Source organism: Ostrea edulis, chromosome 4 (genome assembly GCF_947568905.1).
Source record: "Ostrea edulis chromosome 4, xbOstEdul1.1, whole genome shotgun sequence".
Lineage (NCBI taxonomy): Eukaryota > Metazoa > Mollusca > Bivalvia > Ostreida > Ostreidae > Ostrea > Ostrea edulis.
The window spans coordinates 59,978,912-60,005,100 of record NC_079167.1 but is presented as its reverse complement, the minus strand read 5'-3'; the positions used below and the strand labels follow the sequence as shown (position 1 = coordinate 60,005,100).

The 26,189-nt window shown below is 33.9% G+C and overlaps 1 protein-coding gene across 4 annotated transcripts in view; it reads right to left on the bottom strand.

Moving 5' to 3' along the window:
- Positions 1-1,698: 1,698 nt before the first annotated feature.
- The window catches only part of LOC125672108 (calcium homeostasis endoplasmic reticulum protein-like), a 58,192-nt gene continuing 33,701 nt past the window's right edge, over positions 1,699-26,189 (bottom strand). For 2 of the 4 annotated variants that reach the window (XM_048908217.2, XM_048908220.2), the window contains exons 9-19: positions 9,735-9,773; positions 7,291-7,513; positions 5,379-5,593; positions 4,896-5,034; positions 4,127-4,347; positions 3,308-3,441; positions 2,939-3,217; positions 2,732-2,830; positions 2,541-2,620; positions 1,952-2,155; positions 1,699-1,810 (exon numbers count right to left, since the gene is read on the bottom strand). In XM_048908217.2, the coding sequence (XP_048764174.1) occupies positions 1,782-1,810; positions 1,952-2,155; positions 2,541-2,620; positions 2,732-2,830; positions 2,939-3,217; positions 3,308-3,441; positions 4,127-4,347; positions 4,896-5,034; positions 5,379-5,593; positions 7,291-7,513; positions 9,735-9,773 (1,662 nt within the window). In that variant the 3' untranslated portion in view covers positions 1,699-1,781. The remainder of the gene's footprint in view (positions 1,811-1,951; positions 2,156-2,540; positions 2,621-2,731; positions 2,831-2,938; positions 3,218-3,307; positions 3,442-4,126; positions 4,348-4,895; positions 5,035-5,378; positions 5,594-7,290; positions 7,514-9,734; positions 9,774-26,189) is intronic. The other 2 variants (XM_048908218.2, XM_056163235.1) reach the window with 1 other exon arrangement.

Sequence of the window (26,189 nt, the reverse complement as noted above, 5' to 3'; positions counted from 1 at the left end):
TCATTTATCATCAATTCTTAAGCGCTCATGATTTTACACTTTAGCAAACTGGTGTTGAATAACAATTTCACCAAAGGGAGTATTTTTGCAGTACTAGCTATACTGAGTATACAGCATGTTGTGCCATACTATACTGAATTTAAAGCACTTTGAGCTGTACTATACTAAATTTACAGCACTTTAAGCTGTACTATACCGAATTTACAGCACATTGTGCAATACTATGCTGAATTTACAGCACTTTGTGTCCTACTGTACCAAATTTACAGCACTTTGTGCCGTACTCTACTGAATTTACAGCACTTTGTGTCGTACTGTACCGAATTTACAGCACTTTATGCCGTAGTACACTGAATTTACAGCACTTTGAGCTGTAGTACACTGAACTTACAGCACTGTGCCGTACTATACTGAATTTACAGCACTTTGAGCTGTAGTACACTGAATTTACAGCACTTAAAGCTGTATTACACTGAATTTACAGCACTTTGAGCTGTATTACACTGAATTTACAGCACTTTGAGCTGTATTATACCAAATTTACAGCATTGCCTGTTTGGTATTGGTATTACTTTTGCTTATTCTCAGCATTTACAGTTTTTAATTTCTGGCAGCATGAAATGATCGAATTTTACATCTGTAGCAAATGCCAGCAAGTGGATTACCTCCTCAGATTTTGAGCCAGTTAACTGTTTAGACACTGGTTCATTACTTATTTCATTATTCCAAACATAGTACATTTATCAATCCTGTCCAACTGAAAATTTGTGTCAATTCAAATTTTGAAAGGGTTTGGAAAGGATTTCATTTTGCGGTGGAAGGATTGCTCTAAATAAAGCTCTACATCTGCTTGAATTTATCCAATATATCATCAATATTTATACCCTTTCATTTTAATTCAATTTTGTAATTAATGATGCAAGTAGTAGAAACTTGGAATTAATTCAAACATTGCATCATTTCTCTACATGCAAAGAAAATTTATTTTATTTCTTGCTAAAAACGTATTTGTCACAATTCAATGTAGTGATGTCACATTATTTACACCCTGCTTGTAAAACACCGAAATTATCCACCATAGATTTCCTTATTTCAATCATCAAATAATTTCATGCTGTATCATTTTGATTACACTGGAAATAAATTTGTTATCCAGGTCCAATCAAAGATGCCTGGCGATTTAACCTGGGTTACCCTAGGGCCTCAGTGTATGGAATACAACCCCAAGCAAAGCCTTATACACCCTTGATTGGACCTGAACAACTTCAACAGTCCAGGGCTAGGAAAAGCCTTGTCAATAATAATCAGCCATAATGGAAATTTGTCTTTGTACTCTGCTGAGTTTACGTCTGAGGTGGCTCATCCCCATTCATTTTGCATTCAATTGATTTGATTTTTCTTCTTTTTTTTATTTCAAGCTAAGGCAGGGACTTTATTTCCAATTTACAATTTATTTCCAAGGGAATAAAGTAGCACTACAGAATAGTGTTCAGTCTTTTGCAGTTATTAATATCTCTTACATTATACAATGCAAAATTATTGGAACATAATTTTTAACTGGATTTGAAAAGCCTCAGACAAGGCAGCCTATATAGTTGGTTGAAGAACTGCCATGAAACACTGGCACACCTTCTCTGTCCATATTCAAACATGTTCTGCTTCAGTGTATAATTACTTTTTAAAAAATAAAGGTTAATCTTTATTTCTTCTTTTATTGTCAAGCTCATATGATAAGACAACATACATGATTTGCAATGTAAAATGAGTTAAGCTGCCATTAGTCAGGTCTCCTGTTCTTTATCTTTTTTGCCTGAAAAAAAAAAGTTGAATAAGCATTTCTGTAGTGTATGTTTTGATAGATTTTTGCCTAAATGTCGTACACACTTATAAAGTCATCTACAATAAACTATGTATTTCAAACACAAAACTTGACCATTAAAGAAAGTAATACCTTTAGTACTCTTTTCCCTCATTTCATCCCTGGCTTTCATCCGTGCAATAAATCCATGACTCTTGTTCTTTCTAAACTGTTCAAATGGATCCCTGAGATCTACACCAACTCCTTTAAACATGTCTTGCCTGTCCCTGACATCCCCTCCAGCGATGGGGTCCACAATGCCCTGTTCACTTGCTCCAAGTCCTTTACCTCCCCAGCCTGAGATAAGCATGACATGTAATTTGTAACACATCAAATTTTGAAGCAAATGCCAGAATCTTTGTAATGTTAAACTTTGGGAAACAACTACATCATGTAACATCACCATTACTGTCAAAGAATCAGCAACAAAGATAATTAAAGAAATGATGTTTAAAAATTGTTGTTTCATCAAGTTTCACTGAATACCAAGTTTTATTGTTTTCTTTATGGCGATGAAGTGCTCGACAAATTACAATTTTTATTCATAAAGGAAGTCTCGAGAACATGAAGTGGCTTTCCATAAAATTAAGTATTGATGAAACTATTTTAGACAAATCACCAAAAGTTGATGCGGTAAAAAATTGATGAAACAACAGTACTCTTTTCAATATCTTTTTTTTACCCATTTTCATCAGCATCTGATGACCCTTATTCTCCAGTCCTAACTTGGATTCTCCTGTTTGTTGTGATCCCATCCCAGCACTGTAATAATGAATATAAAGGCATCTTGAGATATCATTCAAACCACGTTTTGATTGTTATAAAATTTGATATATAGAGAACACTATGGATATCAATATAAGGTTTACATACAATTCATTTGATGGTGATGGACTCTTGGACACTCTACGTCGCCTTGGTGATGGTGAAGGTGACCTACTGCTTCTCTGATATGGTAAAGGTGACTCGGACCTACAATACATAAAAGCATGATGCATAATTTTTTTCAATTTTCAATCTGCTGAAACAAATTAGATTTCCATTTTTGCCATTCCTAAAATATTTTAATTTTTCTGCTACCTTGACCTGCTTCTCCTCCCACTTTGCCTCCTCCGACCTCTGGGTGAAGGAGAAGGTGACCTTGACCTTGATCTGCTCCTGGATCTTCTTTCCTCTCGGTCTCTAAATCTCTCTCTTGACCTGGAACGTGATCTTGATCTGGAACGAGATCTTGACCGTGACCTTGACCTCCGACCTCTCTGATGTCTTTCTGCTTCTTTCTCCTCTTCCTCTTTTAATTTTCTTGCTCTCTGCTTGGCTTTGAAGAATTCATAAAGACCCAATTTTTCCCATCCTTCACTGAAAATTCAATAATAATGACAGTTTCATTTCTATGCAATACCGAAACTGTTGTTTTGATTCACTTCTGTTACGAGATCTTTTCCGTACCTGTCTCTAGGTCGCTCGTGGGTTGGAGCACTATAGAAAGCCTCCACAGCCAATAGTAATCTTTCACTTGGAGGCATAGGTGGAGGCAAACGAATGTCTTTAGGATCTAGTGGACGATATTCATGATCCTCAAGCTGTAAAATGTATCATAAAGGTTGGATTTTGAAATAAAAATTTCATATGATTTTGACTGCATTATTTCCCACCATTCAACTCTCATGTAATGCAATCCAACACAGTGACTTCAGATTTTTTTTTTGATTTTTCATTATCCTTATTGTATTAATGCATCCTTAAAGCAACACTATAGCTGTCATTTTGGTGTTGAAATTTTTTGTAGCAAAATTGTGATTTACTATTTCAACGACATAAAAAAATAAGGTTTATAAGCTTTTGTTATTAATATTTGTGTTAGAAAGCCTACCCAGAGGCTCTGAATGAAGCAAAATTACATTATTGTCTTCCCATACAAAAAATGATTTTTGTAAAATGCTGTACATTCAATAGATATGAAAATCTTAAATCTTAGTTTTAATTTAATCAATGACTATGGTTAAAGTTACATACAAAGCTATCATAATAGCACATTTTTACAACAAAATAAAATTTTCATTTTTTAATCAGTGCTATCACCAAGATATTTTCTCTATCAATTCAGAAGTTCTTGGTTATTTCAACTTTCAGTTAGTAGCACGAAGCATGTAAATTTCAAATATTACCATCTACTTCAAACCTTGGGGATATTCCTGCTTTGGTTGACATAATTACTGTTTAAATCTCTTATAAATCATTAACAATTCAATATTGTTATATATTTACCTTGACCAATGGTGCCATAAGTCCACCTGGCAATTCAAAGTATGGTACTGATGGTGTTAGGTCAATGTCAGAAGGGGGTGGGGCAAAGGGTGGTGGTCCTGCAGGAAAGCCTGGGGGAGGCTTACTAAGATCTGGGAGGGCAAATTGATTCTGGCTTGGACCTGATGTGGGTGCACTGGGGGTAAAAGCTGGGGGTAATCCTCCCTGTGGACCACCAGGACCTGACATGTGAGAAAATAAACTTATCTTTGAGAATAAATGCATATAATTCATTTCTAATCAAGTCTTCTTTTTTTTTTTTTACATGGTAGCTAAGCCAGTATTACTCCCATTTTCAATAATACTGTAAGCCAACTTTTATTCACGACAACTTTACTTCGTGATCTACCAGTGACAAACTGTTTCGTGACCTATTTTTGCGACCTACATAACCTTAAACAAATACAAGGAACATTCAATGACTGGTTCATGGCGAAAAATATTCGCAATGATAAGGTTCTCGTGAACATCGTGAAAATTTCCCACACACGAATAAAAGTTAGTTTACAGTACAAATATGTTTATACAAGACTTACAGCAAACCACTACTTCAAACTAACACAGGTAAAATATTCATATTCCAAAATTCACTGTAACATATCAAGATTCAAAGGACCTGTTTCATATATATCCTGTGTACTCTTGACTTCCACCTTGAGATTAAACTGATAACAAAGGAAATCAGGTAACCACTTATTTATAAACTGGTATGCTCTGTAATTTCACTTACCAACATTCTGAGGGGGTGGACCTCTAAAGCCTGGTGGTGGCCCACCAAATCCACCAGGTGGTGGGCCAAACTGCTGAGGGGTGGATCCAGGAGGTATTCCCTGAAGTGGCTGGGCTCCGGGCATTGGTCCTAGCTGTTGCTGGAAAAAATTAAGACATGTACCATATTGCACTAATATTTCATCTATAGTCTTATTTTAAATAGAAAACATTTTTATCTATTCTAAATTGCTTTTCATTTAAAGAAATTTTTCAAAGGTTATGAATATTTTGACATGAAAATCGGGACTTCAAACAAAACTGCATTAAACGAGTTTTGTGTGTAAAATATTGATTCTGTACAGCTGAAAATTTTGACAGTTGGCTAACCACTAGGAATAGGGTTGCTTATTGCTTTTTCCATTTTCTGTTTATCTTTTGTTCTCTAACCTTACTATTCTTTTCACATACTGTATTTTCTGTTCAAAATAGTGATAATACAGACCTGCATCAGAGGTGGTGGATCTGATGTAACAGGGGGTGGCTGATCTCCCACAACAGATGGTGTTGGGATCATCTGTGTAACCTGTACAACCTGAGGGTCACCAAGACCATTGGGTGGAACAGAAATGGGGGTCGAAGATGGGATCTGCAGAGGACCTGGTCCCATAGACACAGGCAGAGGTACTGAAGATGGGATTCCAGGGGGAATAACACTCCCTAAATGAAGGAAAGGAATCAATAAAATGCAACATTTTAGAATAAAGATGAATGTTTCAGTCAGATTGTCTTAAAAAACAAAGAGAAATGAAATTGGTTGATTAAAATCAATATTAAGAAATTTCTCAAGTCTTTGCTGGAAATAATCTGCCTGCTATTAAGCAACCTTCCCATAGGGAAATCATGAGAAAGAAAGAGAATTGGTTTAGACATGGTTTTTATGAGCATAATTACTAAGTTTGATTTCCCTAAATGTTACTCTCAAAACGAAATTTCAGCATATTGGGCTTGTTGACTTAACTTAATTTTAACTTTGTGATGAAATTCTAAATAAAGTCATCTTTATTGTTGGTAAAAATTACTGGTAATTGTTTTGGCCATTTCGATACATTGCAAACTCTTCGATCAACATATGAAATAGTATTAACCACAGATCTGTCATACATGTAACTTGGTATTAAGTAACCACCATGTCTCCATCAATGCCAGGTTTTCTGATCACCTGCACGAGTACATCCATTTGTTGATAATTTACCAATTTACAGATAGTTTTCTTAAGGTAAAAATATCCATTCTGGTCAAGCTAACACTATGCAGTAAGGGTCTTCTGTACTTTTTATTCTCTTCTTAAAAACTATTTCTAGGGTAGCAAATGTTGCAATTTGACCTTGTAAATTTTTCCAAAATAATAATAATGTCCTTTACTTAAACAGGATAGCACAATTAGTTTAAAGACTAGTTTACATTGTGATCCTGAAAACATATACAGACAGCGGTATTATACAGATACAATATAAAATAGTATATGAAGGTATGTTGTATACAATCATGTACACTATTTACATATTTAAAACTGAAAATAAATAAATAGATAAAATATAAAACTGAAAATAATCAAAAACAAATCTATATGGTTTTAATTTCCCTAATGAAAATTTTTTCTAAGATAAGCAGATTTAAAAAGTTTCCAATGTTGGGTAATATTTTAAAAATTCTGGCATATCATTTCTACATCTACATTGTTGCTTACAACCAGGAAAAGGATATTGGAAATCAACAATAAGATTCTTGCCACCTACCTGTCGGTCATGAAATCATGTATTATGACATCATAATCTGCATCATCATTCTCAAACTTTATAGGTCTTTTGTAAAAATTTCCTTATGCACCCCAACCTTTGATCCAATATTTTCAATTACATGTTAAAGAGCACAGATTCATATCTTTAAAAAGAATTTAAATAAAAATCTGATGTAATACATGTACATGTATAAACTTTGGTTGTTAAATATCCATTTCGATGCCTTTTAATCCCTTAAATTAATTTTGTGGATAAAGTGTTCGGTGTTTTGGATAGACTGTAGCTAAATAGAAAATTCAACACAATCTGATATATATATATATATATATATAAGGGCCAAATTGTGCCGTAAAAGAACCTACTTTTACTATTTTCCACTGACCAAAACGTTAGAGAGGACATGTCACAAAGATTACAACTAAAAATCAAAGCTATTTCACATACAGTTCAAAGTTATGAGCATGTTAGAGAGGGTTTATTGCCACAGAGAGACAGAATGACACAAGACAACAACTATATTATACAAATCTTTTATTCTAAGGACATTAAAATCTTATGCAGATTCAGAAGAAATCACTCGGAGGTTGAAGGGTTTTAGCTATATATATCTCTTACCTGGTGGAATTCCCTCCACCATTGAAGTTATCACTTGGGGAGGGGGAGGGCCTTGTTGCACAGCCTGCTGCTGCAACATTTGCAGTTGTTGCTGAAGTTGCTGGAGCTGGCTGTTAAGGTGAGACACAAAGTCTTGGTGTTGTTTTTGAAGATTTGCATACTTCTGCTGTGTCCCTGATGTGATCTGACCGACAAGTGCTGCATTTTCATTCAGAAGATTTGTCTGAAAACCAAAGCAGTCATTTACATACATGAAAAACATAGCAACTGATGGAACATTTAGAGTACTTTTGGTGAGATGTTACATGTAGAAATAATATTACATGTATGTTGACGGTGCTACCATTATAGCAATCACAGATACATACATGTATGGATCCAGAAATGTCCCCCTATCTTCGCTAGCCAAAGGTTTTCGGTTCACTCTGCTCCCCTTAAACGTATGGGGAGTGAAGTAGATTGAAAACCCTGTGATGGCTTGTGAAGACGATTTTTTTCCCAGGAAGTGGGTTCCACCCCAAGCAAGGAGTCCAATTGACATAAGTCACATAACCTCTACCAATGGAATTAAGATATCTTATTTATTTTTTTAATAAAACAGGAAAAATCTGTAGTGTAATGAAAATTACACAATAGGATAATAAAAATCTTCAAAATCTCTATTTAATAGCAAGGCAGTGATTATCCTGAAAATATTACATAGTAATCCCCAAGTAGCATTGATGTATGTGTAATTCAATAGGAAATAAGAATAATACAATATTGTATAGAATCTTAATCTTGTACTCAGTGATTAAACATTTCAGCATTCACATATAGTAAATAATTGTGGATTCAGATTTGCTACATGTTTGACCCCCTCCCCCTTTTTCTGTTGTAAAGTAAATTGAGATCCATTCTCGGATCCCGGATCCTAGAATGAATCAAGTCAATCATCATCAATTGATGTCAACCTGAGAGTTACATATTTCATAGACACAAGAACCGTAATGAATTTCTCTGGCATTGTAAGTGGCATGGTTGATTTTTATATTGTGTGTGCATGCCACTGCATGGGAAGGGGGGGAGGGAGGTTGTATCACCAGGCATGCCAAGGAGATGAAAGACGTAACTAGATCTGATTGGTTGCTATTTTCAAATGCATAAAAAACAGAGGTTTGTCTTTTCTGTTGCACAAAACAATCTCCTCAATTAAATCCATAGGCCTACTGCTTCATTAATTTGTATGATGATGATGTCAAAGACTGGGATGGAATGGAGGTGATTCAGATAAGTTCATGATTTCAAGTCCATAAGATGCGACTTTGCAAGATAAAAAAGGACATTCATTAGGATTATGGGAGTATTTTTTTGATGTGGAAAATTCCTTGGATGTATATATATAGCTAAATTTTTCTCTGTCCCAATCTTTAGAACTCACTGCAATCACTATAAATTGCTTTAACTTGCAGAGAGAAAGGTTAATGTATATAGGTAATAATGGTAGTCGTATTTTGGGTCTCATAATATTGCTTTACACGGAAATTTTGAGAGAACATTAACTTGTCATGGAAATCTAGTTGTATCCTTGAAATAACTATAAAATCCTGTTTTCAAACATGGTGATGTTCTAGCAGAAAATCAAAGAGATCAGTTCCTAGCTTTAACAAACTCACAAATCATACAATGAGAATGGAGATATACTTCAGTTGTAAAGGAAGGCACATGAAATATCATACCAGATAATTAGTTAGAAAGGAAGGCACATGAAATATACCTGGTAATTAGTTAGAAAGGAAGGCACATGAAATATACCTGGTAATTAGTTAGAAAGGAAGGCACATGAAATATCATACCTGATAATTAGTTAGAAAGGAAGGCACATGAAATATACCTGGTAATTAGTTAGAAAGGAAGGCACATGAAATATCATACCTGATAATTAGTTAGAAAGGAAGGCACATGAAATATACCTGGTAATTAGTTAGAAAGGAAGGCACATGAAATATCATACCTGGTAATTAGTTAGAAAGGAAGGCACATGAAATATCATACCTGGTAATTAGTTAGAATGGAAGGTACATGAAATATCATACCTGATAATTAGTTAGAAAGGAAGGCACATGAAATATCATACCTGGTAATTAGTTAGAAAGGAAGGTACATGAAATATCATACCTGATAATTAGTTAGAAAGGAAGGCACATGAAATATCATACCTGGTAATTAGTTAGAAAGGAAGGCACATGAAATATCATACCTGGTAATTAGTTAGAAAGGAAGGCACATGAAATATCATACCTGGTAATTAGTTAGAAAGGAAGGTATATGAAATATCATACCTGATAATTAGTTAGAAAGGAAGGCACATGAAATATCATACCTGGTAATTAGTTAGAAAGGAAGGCACATGAAATATCATACCTGGTAATTAGTTAGAAAGGAAGGCACATGAAATATCATACCTGGTAATTAGTCAATGCCAGTGATGGATTCTTCAGTTGCTGCAATAAAACAAAATAAGTTACATGAGGTATGATTTTAGAAGAGAGGACTTTTAAAGAATTTTCCTAAGGATCATTCTTATGTTAAACTTTAAACCCCTCTTGTGGCCCCAATCTGGCACAAAGGATAATGATTTGAAGAAACTTGGGTCTTCGTTATATAAAGAAACTTCTATGAAAGTACTGGATCTTTTGCTTCAATGTTTCTTGAGAAAAAGATGTTTAAAACACCCGACCCTATTTTTACTATTGCCTTATTACATGTCCCATTTTATCAAACTTGATTTCCCTTAATCCTAGCATGCTTTGTGCCAAGGTTGTTTTTAATTGGTCCTGTGTTTCGTAAGAAGTAAAAAATATGAAAAGTTTACCGCATATCAGACAGACACAAGACAATTTTTTTTTTATCAGAAAGATTCACGTGAGCTTTCAGCTCATGTAAGCTGGAAAAAACCCATACCCTTAAATGTGTGTGTTTGATGCATGAATAATCTGTTAAAACCATTATTATTGTTTTGAATGGTGTTTTTAACATCACGAAACTTTATATATTTATGTATGTGATATATTAATTCATATTTCAAGTCACGATAATATATCAATTTTCATTATTGCTCCACATTCTCAACTTTAAACAAATCGGACTATATAATGGACAAAGATTGGTCAGGCATCTGATCACAGTAAATATGACCTACTTATTGACAACACTGATGACCTAGGATTATGAACTTGAGGACGATAATGCTCAAATGCTTTAAACCAAAACATATTTACATGACCTCCTTTATTTTCCATTTAAATTCCCCCTGAAAGAACGGTCACATACGTGCAGAATTGAGTACACTGAATGCATGCATGATTATTCTCATTCAACCAACAATCCCTTACGTCACTAACTTTCACAGGAGAAACCCTCTCTTAGGATACTGAACCCTGTTTAAAATTCTTATCTCTCTATAGGAATGAAGTCAAAACATTCAAAATATTGCATCATTCTCTCAGGTCATATCCTCCTTCTTGTGAATGTTTTGTAAACAGCCATTTGAGTGTTTCAGAATATTGACCTGCTGCAGTGAGAGTACGTTTACGACCAGTGTCATTCTATACTTATTATGAAATCTAAATCACAGTCACATAATGCCAGGTTTGTCAGTATGATGTGAAGTATGGTGATATACTTTTTAAAATCACACTCTCTGTGTACAAGTATTCTGGAAACTTTATCAAAACTGGCAAGCAAAATCCCTGGATCCCAAGTCTTCAGAGACAATACTGAATGCCAAAAGAAGTATATTTAATAAAGCTAAATTCATCAATTCAGAAAAACTTGAATTTTATCTAAATAATCTATTTTGTTTGGGGAAAGAAAAACTAAAGTGTCTACGGTACACTGTAAAACATCTATCCATTCTCATTCCATGAGATTAAAATTGTTGACAGCAAAATGAGTTCTTGAAATGTCCTTCCTTGAATACGTGTTATACAAACAGTAATCTATGTTCAGATGTTTTTTTAAGAGCTTAACTAAATATTATGATGTGTGCTTAAATTCTTGTCTCCTGTAAAATGTATCAGTACAACATCAATTCAATATTTACGCACCTAAAATTCTTGCTAAGGTAAGAAATTAATTGGACACATTGCACATTTCTGACAACGTGAAGACAGTCATAATAGCTAGCAATCTCCTTACAGAACCTTGAATTACGGTTATTAACAAACCTTAATATTGACCTTTAATATAAAAGTTATACAACCATAATGTTACTATATTGGAGGGGTTATTAATACACTTCCTCATTATTACGTAAATGTGATATTGTATAGTCATTCATTATTGATGAGGTCCAAGTCTCTGTTCCAAGTTACCATAAATAAGTTTCAATCAGTTAAGATTTCTGATACTGATTCCCTATATTACAGATGTTTAGTTTGTTTTGGCAGAACAAAGAAAATCCTGATATGTCTATCCATCTCCAATCTGAATTAACAGCAGACAGATCTAAAAAAAAAAAATCATGTTCAGCGAGATCTGCATATAGCTGAAGATTTTTTTGTGCAGCTGATTCATAATTTGGCAACAAAGAACATTCCAACCTAGGCTAGATGCTCACACTGCCAGTACATTGTACCCCATTTATATTGCAGTCACAAGGTAACCCCCCCCCCCCCCCTCCCCGCAGTCAGGACAGGTCAAGGTTCTGTAGCAAGATACTTTATATCGCTTATGTAATATTTTGTAATATTATATAATTATTATTTTTTTTGTAAATTATTATAATTGTATTTTGTGAAATTGGCCTATCATTTCTTGTGTGCGGAAATTAGCCATCTGTGTCTTCTCATGTCTCAATGCGAGTCATTTATATAATGTCTGTCCCCATTTTCCAGTCTTAAATTGTGAAACTTTTAACTATTGTTAAAGTTATACCTAAAATGTAATATATCTTTTTCATAGTTTATACAATACATGCATGTAGCTGAGGGTAACATTGAAAATTTTCAGCCCGAGAAAAGTATTGTCAACCGAGGCACAGTCGAGGTAATGGTTTAATTCTCGAGGGGTGAAAATTTTCAATGTTACTCTTAATTACATGCACTATTTGTTTTATCATTCTGAATATCATGCATGTATTTACTGGACGTGTTACTGATTATATCCCCTAGCAATCACTTGTTGTCAAGTTTCTGTTCTATTAGAGGGTAACCATGTTTTTTTTAAATGTTTCTCGACCAATCAGATTCGACTAAATTACATGAAAGTATAATAATACACATTAACATACCAACAACACTATATACATACTGTAAATTGCTTTTATCTAAAAAATGTAATGTGTCAGTCACCCACTGGATAAACTATAGATTTCTCCAAAACACATTGCATTATATTATTTATTGGTCCAATCAAGGGTCTACAGGATCCCCCCCCCCCCCCCGGTTGTATTCCATACATCCCGAGACCGCAAGTAAATAAATCCCTGCACTCTCATTTGGACTTGGATAACAAACTTATTTCCTAGGTATAACCAAATGATGTTACATATAATTATTTATTAGATTAGTGACTAAAATAAGGACATTCCTGTCAGATAAACGTTTCACAAGCTGGTGGGTTAATAATGTGCCCTCAAAATACATTGAATCATGACAAATATGTTCTATTAGGAACAAAAATCATCATTTTTTTATTTTGCATTTAGTGAGACAATCACGTAATTACCCCCAGCTTCAGCAGGGCATACTTAAGAAATAAGATATTTTTTGAGTGTCATTTATTGGGATATTATGTGAAGTTAAGTTGGTCACATGATCAAATCTTCTGTATAAATATTCTGATGCATGTTTTATTTTGGTTCTGTTATGATGCCTACAGGATTTCTGAAAGGGGTTGGGGGTGGAGGCACATGTGAAAGTCAAAATACTCAGCCATTTTGGGTGAAAATATAGAATTTCGCTCACATTATTTCTAAATTTGTGGCAGGGGGGGGGGGGGGGGGGGGGGGGGGCGCCTCTAAATCCACCACTGCATTGTGTAAGCTTTTAAAATAGTGATTGTTATTCATCCGCAAGAAAATTGAATCACATGACCGACTTCAGGTCATCAAAAATTTAATGTCAATATCATTAGTACTGTCATTTAAGGAAACAAGAGCATCTATATCAATATGTGAAATATAACAATGCCCCGTACCCTCCTATTGGTTAAAAAAAAAATATAGACAGCTAAATATGAAAGAAACATACACAGTATGCATGTGTGTGTATGTGTGCAATAAATACACAACTTTCATAATCATCGTTGTAAGTTAATTCATTTTCAAATGCAAATAAATAGGAGAATTTTTTTTAATAAAGTTTATTTGTCCTGGGATTTCACCTTGATTTTAAAGATTAATACAGCCATTTTGTCATTTTTTGAATTTGCATGCACATTGAAATACACAGAACTATAAAAGTTTGTTTTGGGTTTTTTTTTCAAATGGGGAGGGTGGGTGGGTGGAACACTCTCTACATGTGTCCACACTATACATAATGTTTTATGGAGGGTGTGTGGGTGGAACACTCTCTACATGTGTCCACACTATACATAATGTTCTATGGAAGGTGACAATGTAATTGGACAAAATGAAAGCTGACTACCAACTGCCATAAGTATTAGTTCTAAATATACCTCATTTGAATTGCTAAATTTTAGATGAATGTTGACAATTAATTCATTAAAGAATAGTTCTTATTTTGTTTTTATTTATCTTAAATTTTGTCTTTTCTTTTCATTTTCCTATGACTTAAGTGTCAAATTACCAGCTAGTACGCTAATATATGATTGGATGATTAATTTACTTTTAAAAATGTGTGAAAATAAACACTGATTTCATTTACTTCAGCACACTATGGAATAAAGTTTTCATGTTTAGACATTAATTTTCATTATTATATATCCACCTGCTTTGCTTATGAATAAAGATGTCATTTTATGACAACTATAAAATGAACATCATGACAGATACTATAAATGCAATAAGAATATCTTATTAGCAAATTTAACATACAAAGCTTTCAGCAATGTGGAATATTAAAATCTTCAATTCTAAATAGCATTCACTTCTCTGTTTGATTCAAAATATCATAATTGCAATATTAATGCCTGAGTCATATTGGATATAAAGAAGAAATATGCAAATTCCTCATCAAAATTGTAAATTATACTTATGGTTTTGTCAGGTAATGGAGATGTATTATGCAGTTGGGGTAATAAAGTAAATCATTCAAACCACTGGTTTTGCAGATTTCACATTAAATTATCACAAGTAATCTCCTTCCTTACATTTTATAGCAGTTTTGTTTATGACATTGGATATTTTTTTTTTCTAATAGATTGCAGATTTGATAAATTTGCAAAGATGGCACTTAAATTAAGAAATGCATGCAGCTCATATCTTTTGTAACTAACAAGAATATGCTACCAATTTGGCCAAGTACTGTACATGACCTTGATCTTTAATACACAGCTCTGATCTGGACCTTTCAAGGTCACCATGCAGTCTGTATTTTAACTCATGAAAAAGTCAGAGTTTCAGATAGCCAAACAAAATGACATACACAAAGTCCAAAAACAACTGACCTCTGGCTTCTAATGTTTGATTTTATAGACATAAATTACATTAATTTCACATTCATTTTCTTGTTGTTTGGTGAAATTAACCTTTCCTCCTCCCCTCCTCTCCCCATAAAATTTCCAGTAAGAGCAAAATGTTAACTGGATGGACTTTGATAAGTAGCAAATCACGAAATGGGGATTTTGAGTTTTCTAACAATATATGGTATTACCACAAGTAATCATGATGTGCACATGGTTGCACCTCTTCACCTGAATTTGTTCTCAATTAAGACATCTTAAGAGGTGAATCATGAAATCTCCAGCGTACAAGCTTTAATGCCTCATTAGTAGCTGAGAGAAGTAAACAGAACATATTAATATAAACATGCCTTTAAAAAAAAACTCAATTTACTTAAAGATTTGTAGGTACAGTGTATCTTGCAGAATACAGTAAATCTTTTAAAATACCAGTATGATACATGTAGATTATACATATACACTTATAGTAGTATAAAATCAAATATAGTGCATCTTTATGAGTTATATATAGTGTTTAACCCTGGTGGTGGCAATACCACTTCAGATCCACTACCAAAGATGTTTCAAAATACACTAGCTTTAAAAATGTTCCAAATATTCCTCTCCCCAGTGAAAAAATAACTGACTATATCCCCTACTATGATTAGCAAAAATATTTTTGATCTTAAAAAATAGTTAGAATTACAATTTGCTCCCGGCTGCTAAACCACGGCTTGTGCGTGAAAGTGAAAACCTCATTTTTAAATTATGTTTTTTTGGAAAGAACACCCCTCATTAAGACTTTCAAAACATGAGTCAAACCAAAAGATTAAACCAATCTGTGGTCATGTTTTCAATTTTTTTCTCCAGTTTAATGTAAACAAACTGATCAAGAGAGCAATGCTCTTCAGCATAAACACTCTGTTACTGTCTTTCAGCATGGCCTTGCTCAGCTTCAGTTGTTCATCCACTTTGGTACATACAACCTCACAGTCTAAATCGTGTAAACACCAACACTAATTTTCTTTTTTTAGATTACTAATTCAAACATTTTGACTTTTGTGCACTGTTTGACTTCTGCTGATCAGGCTAAGAGTGCAGATTTATTAACTGGTCCAGATACAAAAATACGTGATGGGAGTGTGAAAAATATAGTCAGCAGCACTTCTTATTTCTATAATGTGTGCAGTATATTTAAATACTTATGTACATTTCAAATGTTTTTACTTTCTATATCTTTACCAATTGAAATGATAGCCATTTCCTCATGAATGTGAACAATGTGCATATGAATCTGGATAAGTGCAGTACTACTATTTTAAAAGCTGGGAATATTCTGTCAGAAATGAAAGTGAAATGTTAAATATAAAAATAAACCTCATTCTGGAAAATAAATGAGGGCATGAACAGCAAAACTTCACACCAGCATTATACTTTCATGAAGTATGCCAGCATGAAGCTGCATCATAGATAGGTAACTAAGTACTCCTTATGTGTCTTTAAGTAACATGGTTCCTAGTCAAGAAAAAGCTTGTATAACAAACCTCTATATCTAACAAAAATAGAGTATTTGAAGTCCTTTATTTTCTAAAAGCCTGAATTTTTGTTTTTTAAAAAAAGCCTTGCAATATTGCATCTCGTGTCTTTCTGAATTAGTATACAAGTTCTCTTCGAAGATATAAAAAAAAAAAAAAAAAAAAAAATCACATACAGTAAACAAGTGAAAACAAAATTAATTTTCTAAATAACAAATTTTAATAATAAATTATTAACAAAAGGAAACATTTGTTGTAATTTATCAATCAAAATGTAAATTGAATTGACCGGGGCTGTCGAATTACAAAAAATGTCTAGTTGTCTTGTCAGAGATGTAAATACATGGAGGTGCGGCCATGTTCAACCATTCACCTGACGTACGAAAGGCAAAAACAAACATCAGTTCTCATTCATTAATATCCCAGAAAACATCTCAATTAAGAGTGCATGGAATTGTCTTCCGAAGAAAATAGAACACACACAACAAATACACCGTATCCTTTCCTCTGCTCAAGAATGCCAACAAACAATTTATGTTATGCTTCAATGACGCCAATGGCAGAAAGTAAGCCAACAGATTTACGCATTTGATATCATGCAAGGAATATTGAACAGTCTAATGGTCTGTGTGCAAAAACAAAAAGAAAAGAAAAAAAATTTCTTGGTCTTGTGACTGAAATGAAAGTTCATGACAGCTTAGGTGACACTATTTCATTTCAACAATTCAGTGTTTTGCAATTCTCAAATTAATATTATGCAATGTCTGCTGTACAGAATCATACAGACTCAAAGGTATAGCCACATTACTTTCTGTTAGAAATATTTAGCATTATAGCCTTACAGTGTAGCCGCACCAAAATTCTTGCAATGAGACCATGCTCTGTTAAATATTAGTAACTGCATGAAACCAACTGCCCTGCCACTATCAGCTCCCCTGCTTTTTTCAGAGAATATATAAACACTTAGTTTGTGCTTTGCTGAATATGAGCTGTGCATGTACCAGACTTTGGACACATATTTCATAACCAATTATAATTAACCAAACCATCAGGAATGGTATCTTGCACACAGGATAGATCTGGGTTTTAATTCTAAGTGAAGGGAAATTCAAAAATTCCTTGTACATGTATTAAATACCAGTATTCAATTTCAACAAGAGGTACTGTGAGCAATGCTCACTAAGAATACCCCCCGCTTACCCCAATCTCCCAAAGGGTGTTGGTAATAGGTAAAACTTCAGTATTATGATCCAAAAGGTATCTAGGAACACAGCATCTCCATGCGATGAAAAAAGCCGTTAAAGAATTTAAATGGAAACCATATTGCTACTTTGATGTCCAGTGCGTGTGACCTTTGACCTTTTGACTCCAAAATCGATAGGGAACATCTTCATCCCATGGGTAGTCCATATAAATGATATGGTGACTGTAGGTGGAAAGGATAACGCTTTAGAGCCCAGAAACCATATTGCTACTTTGATGTCCAGTGTGCGTGACCTTTGACCTTTTGACCCCAAAATCGATAGGGAACATCTTCATCCCATGGGTAGTCCATATGTATGATATGGTGACTGTAGGTGGAAAGGATAACGCTTTAGAGCCTGGAAACCATATTGCTACTTTGATGTCCAGTGTGCGTGACCTTTTGACCCCAAAATCGATATGGAACATCTTCATCCCATGGGTAGTCCATATGTATGATATGGTGACTGTAGGTGGAAAGGATAACGCTTTAGAGCCTGGAAACCATATTGCTACTTTGATGTCCAGTGCACTTGACCTTTTAACCCCAAAATCGATATGGAACATCTTCATCCCATGGGTAGTCCATATAAATGATATGGTGACTGTAGGTGGAAAGGATAACGCTTTAGAGCCTGGAAACCATATTGCTACTTTGATGTCCAGTGCGCTTGACCTTTGACCTTTTGACCCCAAAATCGATAGGGAACATCTTCATCCGATGAGTAGTCCATATGAATGATATGGTGACTGTAGGTGGAAAGGATAACGCTTTAGAGCCCAGAAACCATATTGCTACTTTGATGTCCAGTGCACGTGACCTTTGACCTTTTGACCCCAAAATCGATAGGGAACATCTTCATCTCATGGGTAGTCCATATAAATGATATGGTGACTGTAGGTGGAAAGGATAACGCTTTAGAGCCCGGAAACCATATTGCTACTTTGATGTCCAGTGCGTTTGACCTTTGACCTTTTGACCCCAAAATCGATATGGAACATCTTCATCCCATGAGTAGTCCATATAAATGATATGGTGACGGTAGGTGGAAAGGACAATGCTTTAGAGCCCGGAAACCATTGCGTCTACAGACGGACAGACAGACGGACAACCCGATTCCAGTATACCCCCCCACAACTTGTTGCGGAGGGTATAATGACAATCCAAGGAAAAGCCTATTATTGAACAACAATTGCTGTATGAATGCATATTGGTGAAGAATTATTGTGAGCTAAATATCAGTAGGGATTACCTACTAGTCATGACCAACTTGCCCATGAAGTTTGACAATCATTAGTGGAGTTCTTCAGTTATTGGTCAACTACTAAATATATGCTAAAACTTCAAGTGTTGTAATGACATGAATGCCCTTGCCCAAGGGCCATAACACTATCTGATCAGACTGGTATAAGTATAAAGTTTTCTAAGTCCAAGGGGCATAACTCTGCTAAATATTATCTGAGTGGAATCACATACTAACTTGACCTGCATATTCTCATGATATATCTTATCCCAAATTTCAATTCAAAATGTCTCTTGTATGACAAAGATAATCAATATAAAAACTAAATAGGTTGAAACTTTTTAAATCCAAATATTTTGACCTGACCCAAATAGGTCAAAAACTTGACCAGCGTATTCTAAATGTGACATGTCTACATCTTGAATTTCAATTCATAATGTCCAATTGTATGACTGAATAAGCAGAAACTGAATTATTTTAATAGAAACCATAGATTGTTTGAAATTTTCTAAGTCTAAGGGCCACAACTCTTTCAAAAATCATTCAACCAGAACCAAATAAGAACCTGGCCTGGATATTTTCATGCCCAGTATATCTATATACCAAATTTCAGTTGAATATGTGCATCTGTAGCTGAGGTATTACAATGAATGGAAACTAAATTATAGGATGGGGAAGGACAGAAAAGGGCAAAACTATGTAACTAAGCCATTTCATATTGGCAAGGTGCATAACATAATCAGTGACCTATTATATGACCTCAAAATGAGTCCTCTAATAGACCTTTTGACCTACAAACCAATAGGGGTTATCTACAATCACTAATCATTGCCAACCTGTGTATCATGTCTGCCAATCAAAGGATAAAGGGGTCTTATGAGAGTGAGCAGACAATACTTGGCTGATAGACTGACAGGTGCAAATTGTATGCCCTCTCTATTTGAAGGGGGGGGGGGGGGGTACTTAAATATATCCTTGCAACATGAAAGTGATGAATGCATGTACTATGAAAACTAGATGTTGTCTGTGAAAAGTCTGAGCATGAACTATAAGACCACCAATGGCCTTAACAAGCTGCAAATTCATTTTAACATAAAATGGCCATGCAATAAACCTAACTATTGTCAGATCATCCAACAAATGATGAAAATGTGCAATTCTACTCCAGGGGAATTATTTTAATGTCTCTTCAAGTAAACACTTTCTTTAAATTAATGTGCATTTTATGACAGTATAAAACTTCTCTTTACCTTGTAATTGCAACTTCAAAAGATGGATTTGATGGGTTAGAACAATACATCACTCATGTAATCTGCTGACTACAGAACACCATGACTAAAGAAAAATGTAAATTTTACTGCCTTACATAATGTTATTTACTTATTTTTAATGAATATGGACACTAATTATGGGGTGTTATGGCTTCTTTTCAGCTAATTACCAATTTGTAAGAAAACAATACACATTGGGATATCATGGTTCTATAACCCCCCTGTCTGGAGGTTGCTTGGAATAGAACTGGGGAGGGGGACATATCACCCATGATAAACTCACATTAGAAGAAGAGCAGGAAGTACACACACTTATATATTCACCATTATTTTGTTTGTAATAAATCTTCGCTGTTTCATTGTTTTGTTTTTTCATTACTCGGTGAAGGCATTGTTAAGTGCACATGACTTTTCAAACATAAAAGCCTTGATCTACCTATATAGAAAGTTTTTTTCACAAATAACATCACATAAGGAATAAATATATTAAGGGAGAAATAAAAGCAATGGATGCATGGGATATAAGTTATGCAATTACTCCACGCACTAATCAATACCTCCTTTACACAATGTACAAACTATTTTACAAAATAGACATGTAATTCCTAAAACAAAACTCACACACCCTCATATTACATATTTCCTCTGCAACTCTTTGTGAAGAGGTATTCACAGGCTAATGTGATATTTTTTCAACAATTTCTTGAAAAAAAAATTAGTGTTTTATTCTAGGAAAATAACCTTAATTAACACAAGAGTGCAGTGCTTTCAATAAGGGCTGAGATGATTTGTCATCAGTTCAATTCTCAGAAATCACCAGATCATAATTACGTCTCCCCTCTTGAGCTTTGCTCCTGGTAGTCTGCCATTCAATTGGCAGATTCTGCCAATTCATATATTTCAAATTCTACACTTCCGTTCTAGCTTACTGAGAATCCTTGCAGTGCATTGATTGAGAAGTTTTCCACCTAATCACATATATCTTAATTAATATCACTTATACTATATTGTAATCACATGCTACATATGTATATTGGCAACCTACAACCATAAAGTGAACTAAGAAGGGGGAGTTTTAGATTTAAGTCTTCTTTCTAATAGCTACAATTGTAACTTAAATTGCCCAAGCTTTTTGCTAAGATAATTTTGTATAAATTACAGATACATGCATTATATTTAACCAACTGCAAGTAAGAGGGGAAACTCATTAAATAATAATCCTCCTAAAAATGACTATCCTGTAAATTTTTCAATAAATAAGGTGTCATTTTTATCCTTTATAATTATATAGATCCAGTTGGTCACATGATCACTATGATAAATTTGACCACTTTGTATACAAACTGTGTCTACCTGTATAGTGACTGATAGAGAGCAATATTTACATTTCCAATGTTTTTGTTTTCGATATCGTTACCAATTGTAATGGTAGATCAGCCATTTTCTCATGAATTTGCTGCAGTTGGTAACAATAATGCGTATGAAACTTAATGGTAAATATAGTACATCAATATTAACGGCTGGGAATTCTGACAAAAATTGTATCAGAATGTAAAAGAAGAAAAAAATCATTTTTAAAAATATCAGTACATGAGGGTGTGGACAGCAATGCTTCTTGTTGGCATACTTTTCATGAAATGCTAACTGCTTCATGAAGTATGCTGACATGGAAATTGTCGCAGTTCGTGCTTGTGAAATGAAATTATTTCTTAAATATCTTCATTGTCTTGTAGAAGATTAGATTTAGTCATAGATGCAGAATGCATGTTTTTTTCTTCTTCAGGAAATGTAAATGGTCAATGCTCAATAATATGACAGCTTACAGTTAAATTCAGCAGATGTGACCTTTTGACCCAAAAGTGTATCACTATGGTATAGACACAATTTTGTTAAGTGTTTCATAAGGGAATACATTATAGCCACAGACAAATACTTCTGACGTACTAAAAACCTCCCAGTAATAATCAACTGTGTAATGTACTAAGTTTAACAATGTATAGTTTATACCAAACTTAGACCATTAACTAAAAATCCATCTACTGCATTGAATGACAATCACACAGAGAACAAAAGATTTTAATTTTCTTCTTTCATGCACTTTCTCTAGACTAGACAAAAAGAATATATATGAATGGATAGTTTCCTTGTTGCAAGTTGAACAAGCAATAAAATTGCAAGCAACATCGTTGTTATGCGTAACAGTTGCATGTATACAATTGGTAAAACAATGCATTTTTCTTTGGAATGTTTGGGACAGGAAATGCAATATAACGATGTTAATTAGGTTTCCAATGAAATCTAACAGTACATCTATTACATACTACGAGGTCGTAAATTAAAAACGGACATAAAACTTACCTTGAAAGTTGGAAACTCAGTCAGGCGAAATAGACCATGAACATATCACGTGAATACATTTTTTATTAGGTTTGCCCACAAGTACGACTTGATGTTACATCGTTTTGATTTATGTCAAAGGACATGTCAAAGACAGGAAAGCTTATATGAATTTATAAATATTTCAGATTAATCAAATCTGATTGAAAAAGTGTAAGATATATAAGTGACACACATATTCAGATTTTTTCTTCTTATTTCCTACAAAATTCATGAATGTTTAAAGAGGTATAACACACTGGTTTTTTAATTTAGTACAAATTATCTTTACTAAAACAATTAAAACACAATTAGAGGCAAATAATTTGATTATAATCACTAATTTTCATATTAAAATTCATTTCAAAGTCACAAACTTTCAACAAGAGGCCCATGGGCCACATTGCTTACCTAAGTCACCTTGGCTCATATTTAAAGATTTTCCCTCTATATTCGCATATAAAACTTTGATCCCCATTGTGACCCCAACCTACTCTCGGGGGCCATGATTTTTAAAAAATTGAATCTGCACTCAATGTCAGGAAGCTTTCATGTGAATGTAAACTTTTCTGGCCCAGTGATTTTTCAGAAAAAGATTTTTAATGATTTTCCCTATATATTTGTATGTAAAATTTTGATCCCCTATTGTCACCTCATCTTACCCCCCACCCCCACCCCCTGGGGGCCCATGATTTTAATAAACTTGAATCTGCAATATGTCAGGAAGCTTTCATGTAAATTTCAGCTTTTCTGGCCCAGTGGTTCTTGAGAAGAAGATTTTCAAATGACTCCACCCTATTTTTGTGATTATCTCCCCTTTGAAAGGGACATGACCCTTCATTTGAACAAACTTGAAAGCCCTTCACCCAAGGATGCTTTTGACCAAGTTTGCTTGAAATTGGTCCAGTGGTTCTGGAGAAGAAGTCGAAAATGTAAAAAGTTTACAGACAGGAGATCAGGAAAGCTCACTTGAGATTTCAGCTCAGGTGAACTAAAAAGAAATTTATAGTGCAATATCTAAGACAAAAATTTCATTTAGGATATGAACTGCATTACTTCATGACAGCATACTTTTCATGAAGAGCTAACTTGCTACATGAAGTGTGCTGGTGTGAAGCATTGCAATTCATACTCTCATGTATTTTCAAAAATATTTACATTCGATCTACTTTCATTTCTGTTAATTCCCAGCCCTTAAGACGGGTCTATTCATATCTATGAAGATTCATAAACTCATTGTTCACAACTGCATCACATTCATGAGGAAATGGCTATCAATACAATTTGTAAAGATATCAAAGGCAAAAGCATTGGAAATGTAACTGAAAAATAAAGCTATGTAGATGTTTTTGTATTTCATTCACTTAGGTGAGCTTACAGGAAAATCACAAAAAATTATGTCATAGTCACCTGAATTGACAAGGAATAGTACACCAAAGGAATTTGATGTGGATGAAAAGTGTAGGATATGTACAATATTTTGAAACTGAAAACTTTTAAATTTACTTATTTAGTCAAAAAATGCAGTTTTAGTAAAAATTAATTTGAAAAAAAATTCAAAACCCCTGTAGCACTCGAACCCATGATCTACAGTTCAGTAGTCGTCACGCTAACCCATGAGCTACTCAGCAAAGCATTTAACAAATCTTATGAATAGAATAATTAATAGGATATAATATCATGTATTAATTGTCTGCAATATGAAAAAATATCAATGATTTTTTTAATGAAACTTGATATTATGTGTTTATTATTTTGCTAGATATTCACATCCAATTTGCTCATTTTCAATTAATGCATCCCATGCAAGTTGTTTCATACTAGTGATCTATTGTACTTGGTAAGATGCAAAAAGAATTCGTTCACATGCAGAATGATTTTCTAATAATATCTTTACACAAAAGCCACTTTTCATATTCTTATCATCAATCTTACTAACTGCTGGTGTTCTCAATCTGTACACATCCAGAGTAACACTAAACGCACCCCTGACACGAGCTCATAGCTCCTAACTTTTGTGCAACACAGTATACACTACAGTTATATTCTCAAGCGTTGTCTTTCTTGTAAAAATTCAAACTTATTTTTATAAAAAATATGCTATCAATAATGTTTAGTTTTTCAATATACTGTACATTAAATCATACTTTAAAAGATTATTGTTCCTAGTTGTGTTCATCTACAAATGACCTTGAATATCCCCAAATGACCTTGAATGAAGATCATTCAGACACATCCTTTAGTGTAACTTTGTTCAGTACAAGGTTTCACAAGGCCGATAATGAGCCAAACAAATAAATTCTGCATGCTCACAATCTCTATGACCTTGATATTTCCTAAATGACCTATTATAATCTACTTAAAATTAGATCCTTTGATCCGGTTTTGCATCCTTATGCAGCAGATATACACGAGCAGATAAAAGGATCTAATTTTATTTAGAATGTAAATGACCTCAATTGAAAATTGGTGACAAACTTCATAATCAGTATAATTTTCTTCAACAATTGTCTTTTATTACGTTAACAGGTCAATGCAGACAAAAGAATTTCATAGTACATGTCCTAAATAAATCTACTGAAAAAAGTCACAACTCAAAAAATTGGATGTATCGACCTGAAATTAGCAGGAGCATAGATATATATCATATCCCATATTAATGTATACTTCAAAGCTAGTGTTATATCATTCATTTTAGTTCTTAAAGAGTAAAAAGTGTACAAAATGATAACAGATCTTGCACCTCATTGAAAAGTTTTGGAGATCCCTTCTGGATTATTTATACAGTATGTGGACAGATCCACCATGCTTTTGTGAAGATACTTAATGAGTTTTGCTGTTGGTCAGATATGATAACTAATGTAAAGAAAGCCTTCCGCACATGCATTTATTACATTATGTATGGAAAAGAAACCTTAAGGCTTTACATGTCAAAAAGAATATCTCCACCTTCAAATAAATCTTCCTTTTCACAGTGGGGCATGAATTTTAATTAGGACATTGCTAATGCAAATCAGAAGTCCCTGAAGGCTGTTGTTGAACTCAGACGACATGGAATAGGTACACAATTCACACATTATTGTCAGCACTGACCCCATTTTTTATAAACCCCCCTACCCCCAATACATATACTTTATTGTGCTTTAATTCTCAAATATAACACATCTACTGCAAATTTTCTGAAAATTTGGAATCTAGTTTACAGGACACCAAATAGAGTGCAACATTTAGAAAACTAGATATCAAGAACAAAATGAATTTCCCTGATTTGGCACTTAACCAGTGTATGACAATCATGTTCTATCAAATTCAGATAAGAAGTAATTCCTTCAATAGCATACACCTATTGTTTTCAAATCAGATAACTGCTGACGTAATTGGCTAGTATTGTAAAATCTTTAAGATAATCATTCTATCATCAGGCTATGGAGTTGAGCTTCCTAATTCTATCACTGATGGAAACTGTGACACAATTAAAGAATAAACAGGAATTGCTTTAATAGGTTGACTGTCAAAATATTCATAAAACTGTCTCCTACATTCAATTTGTGGTTAAATTTATAGGATTTCTAAAGACATAATACATTGTCTACATGTTCAATCTTATCAGTCAAAGTTAGTTATAA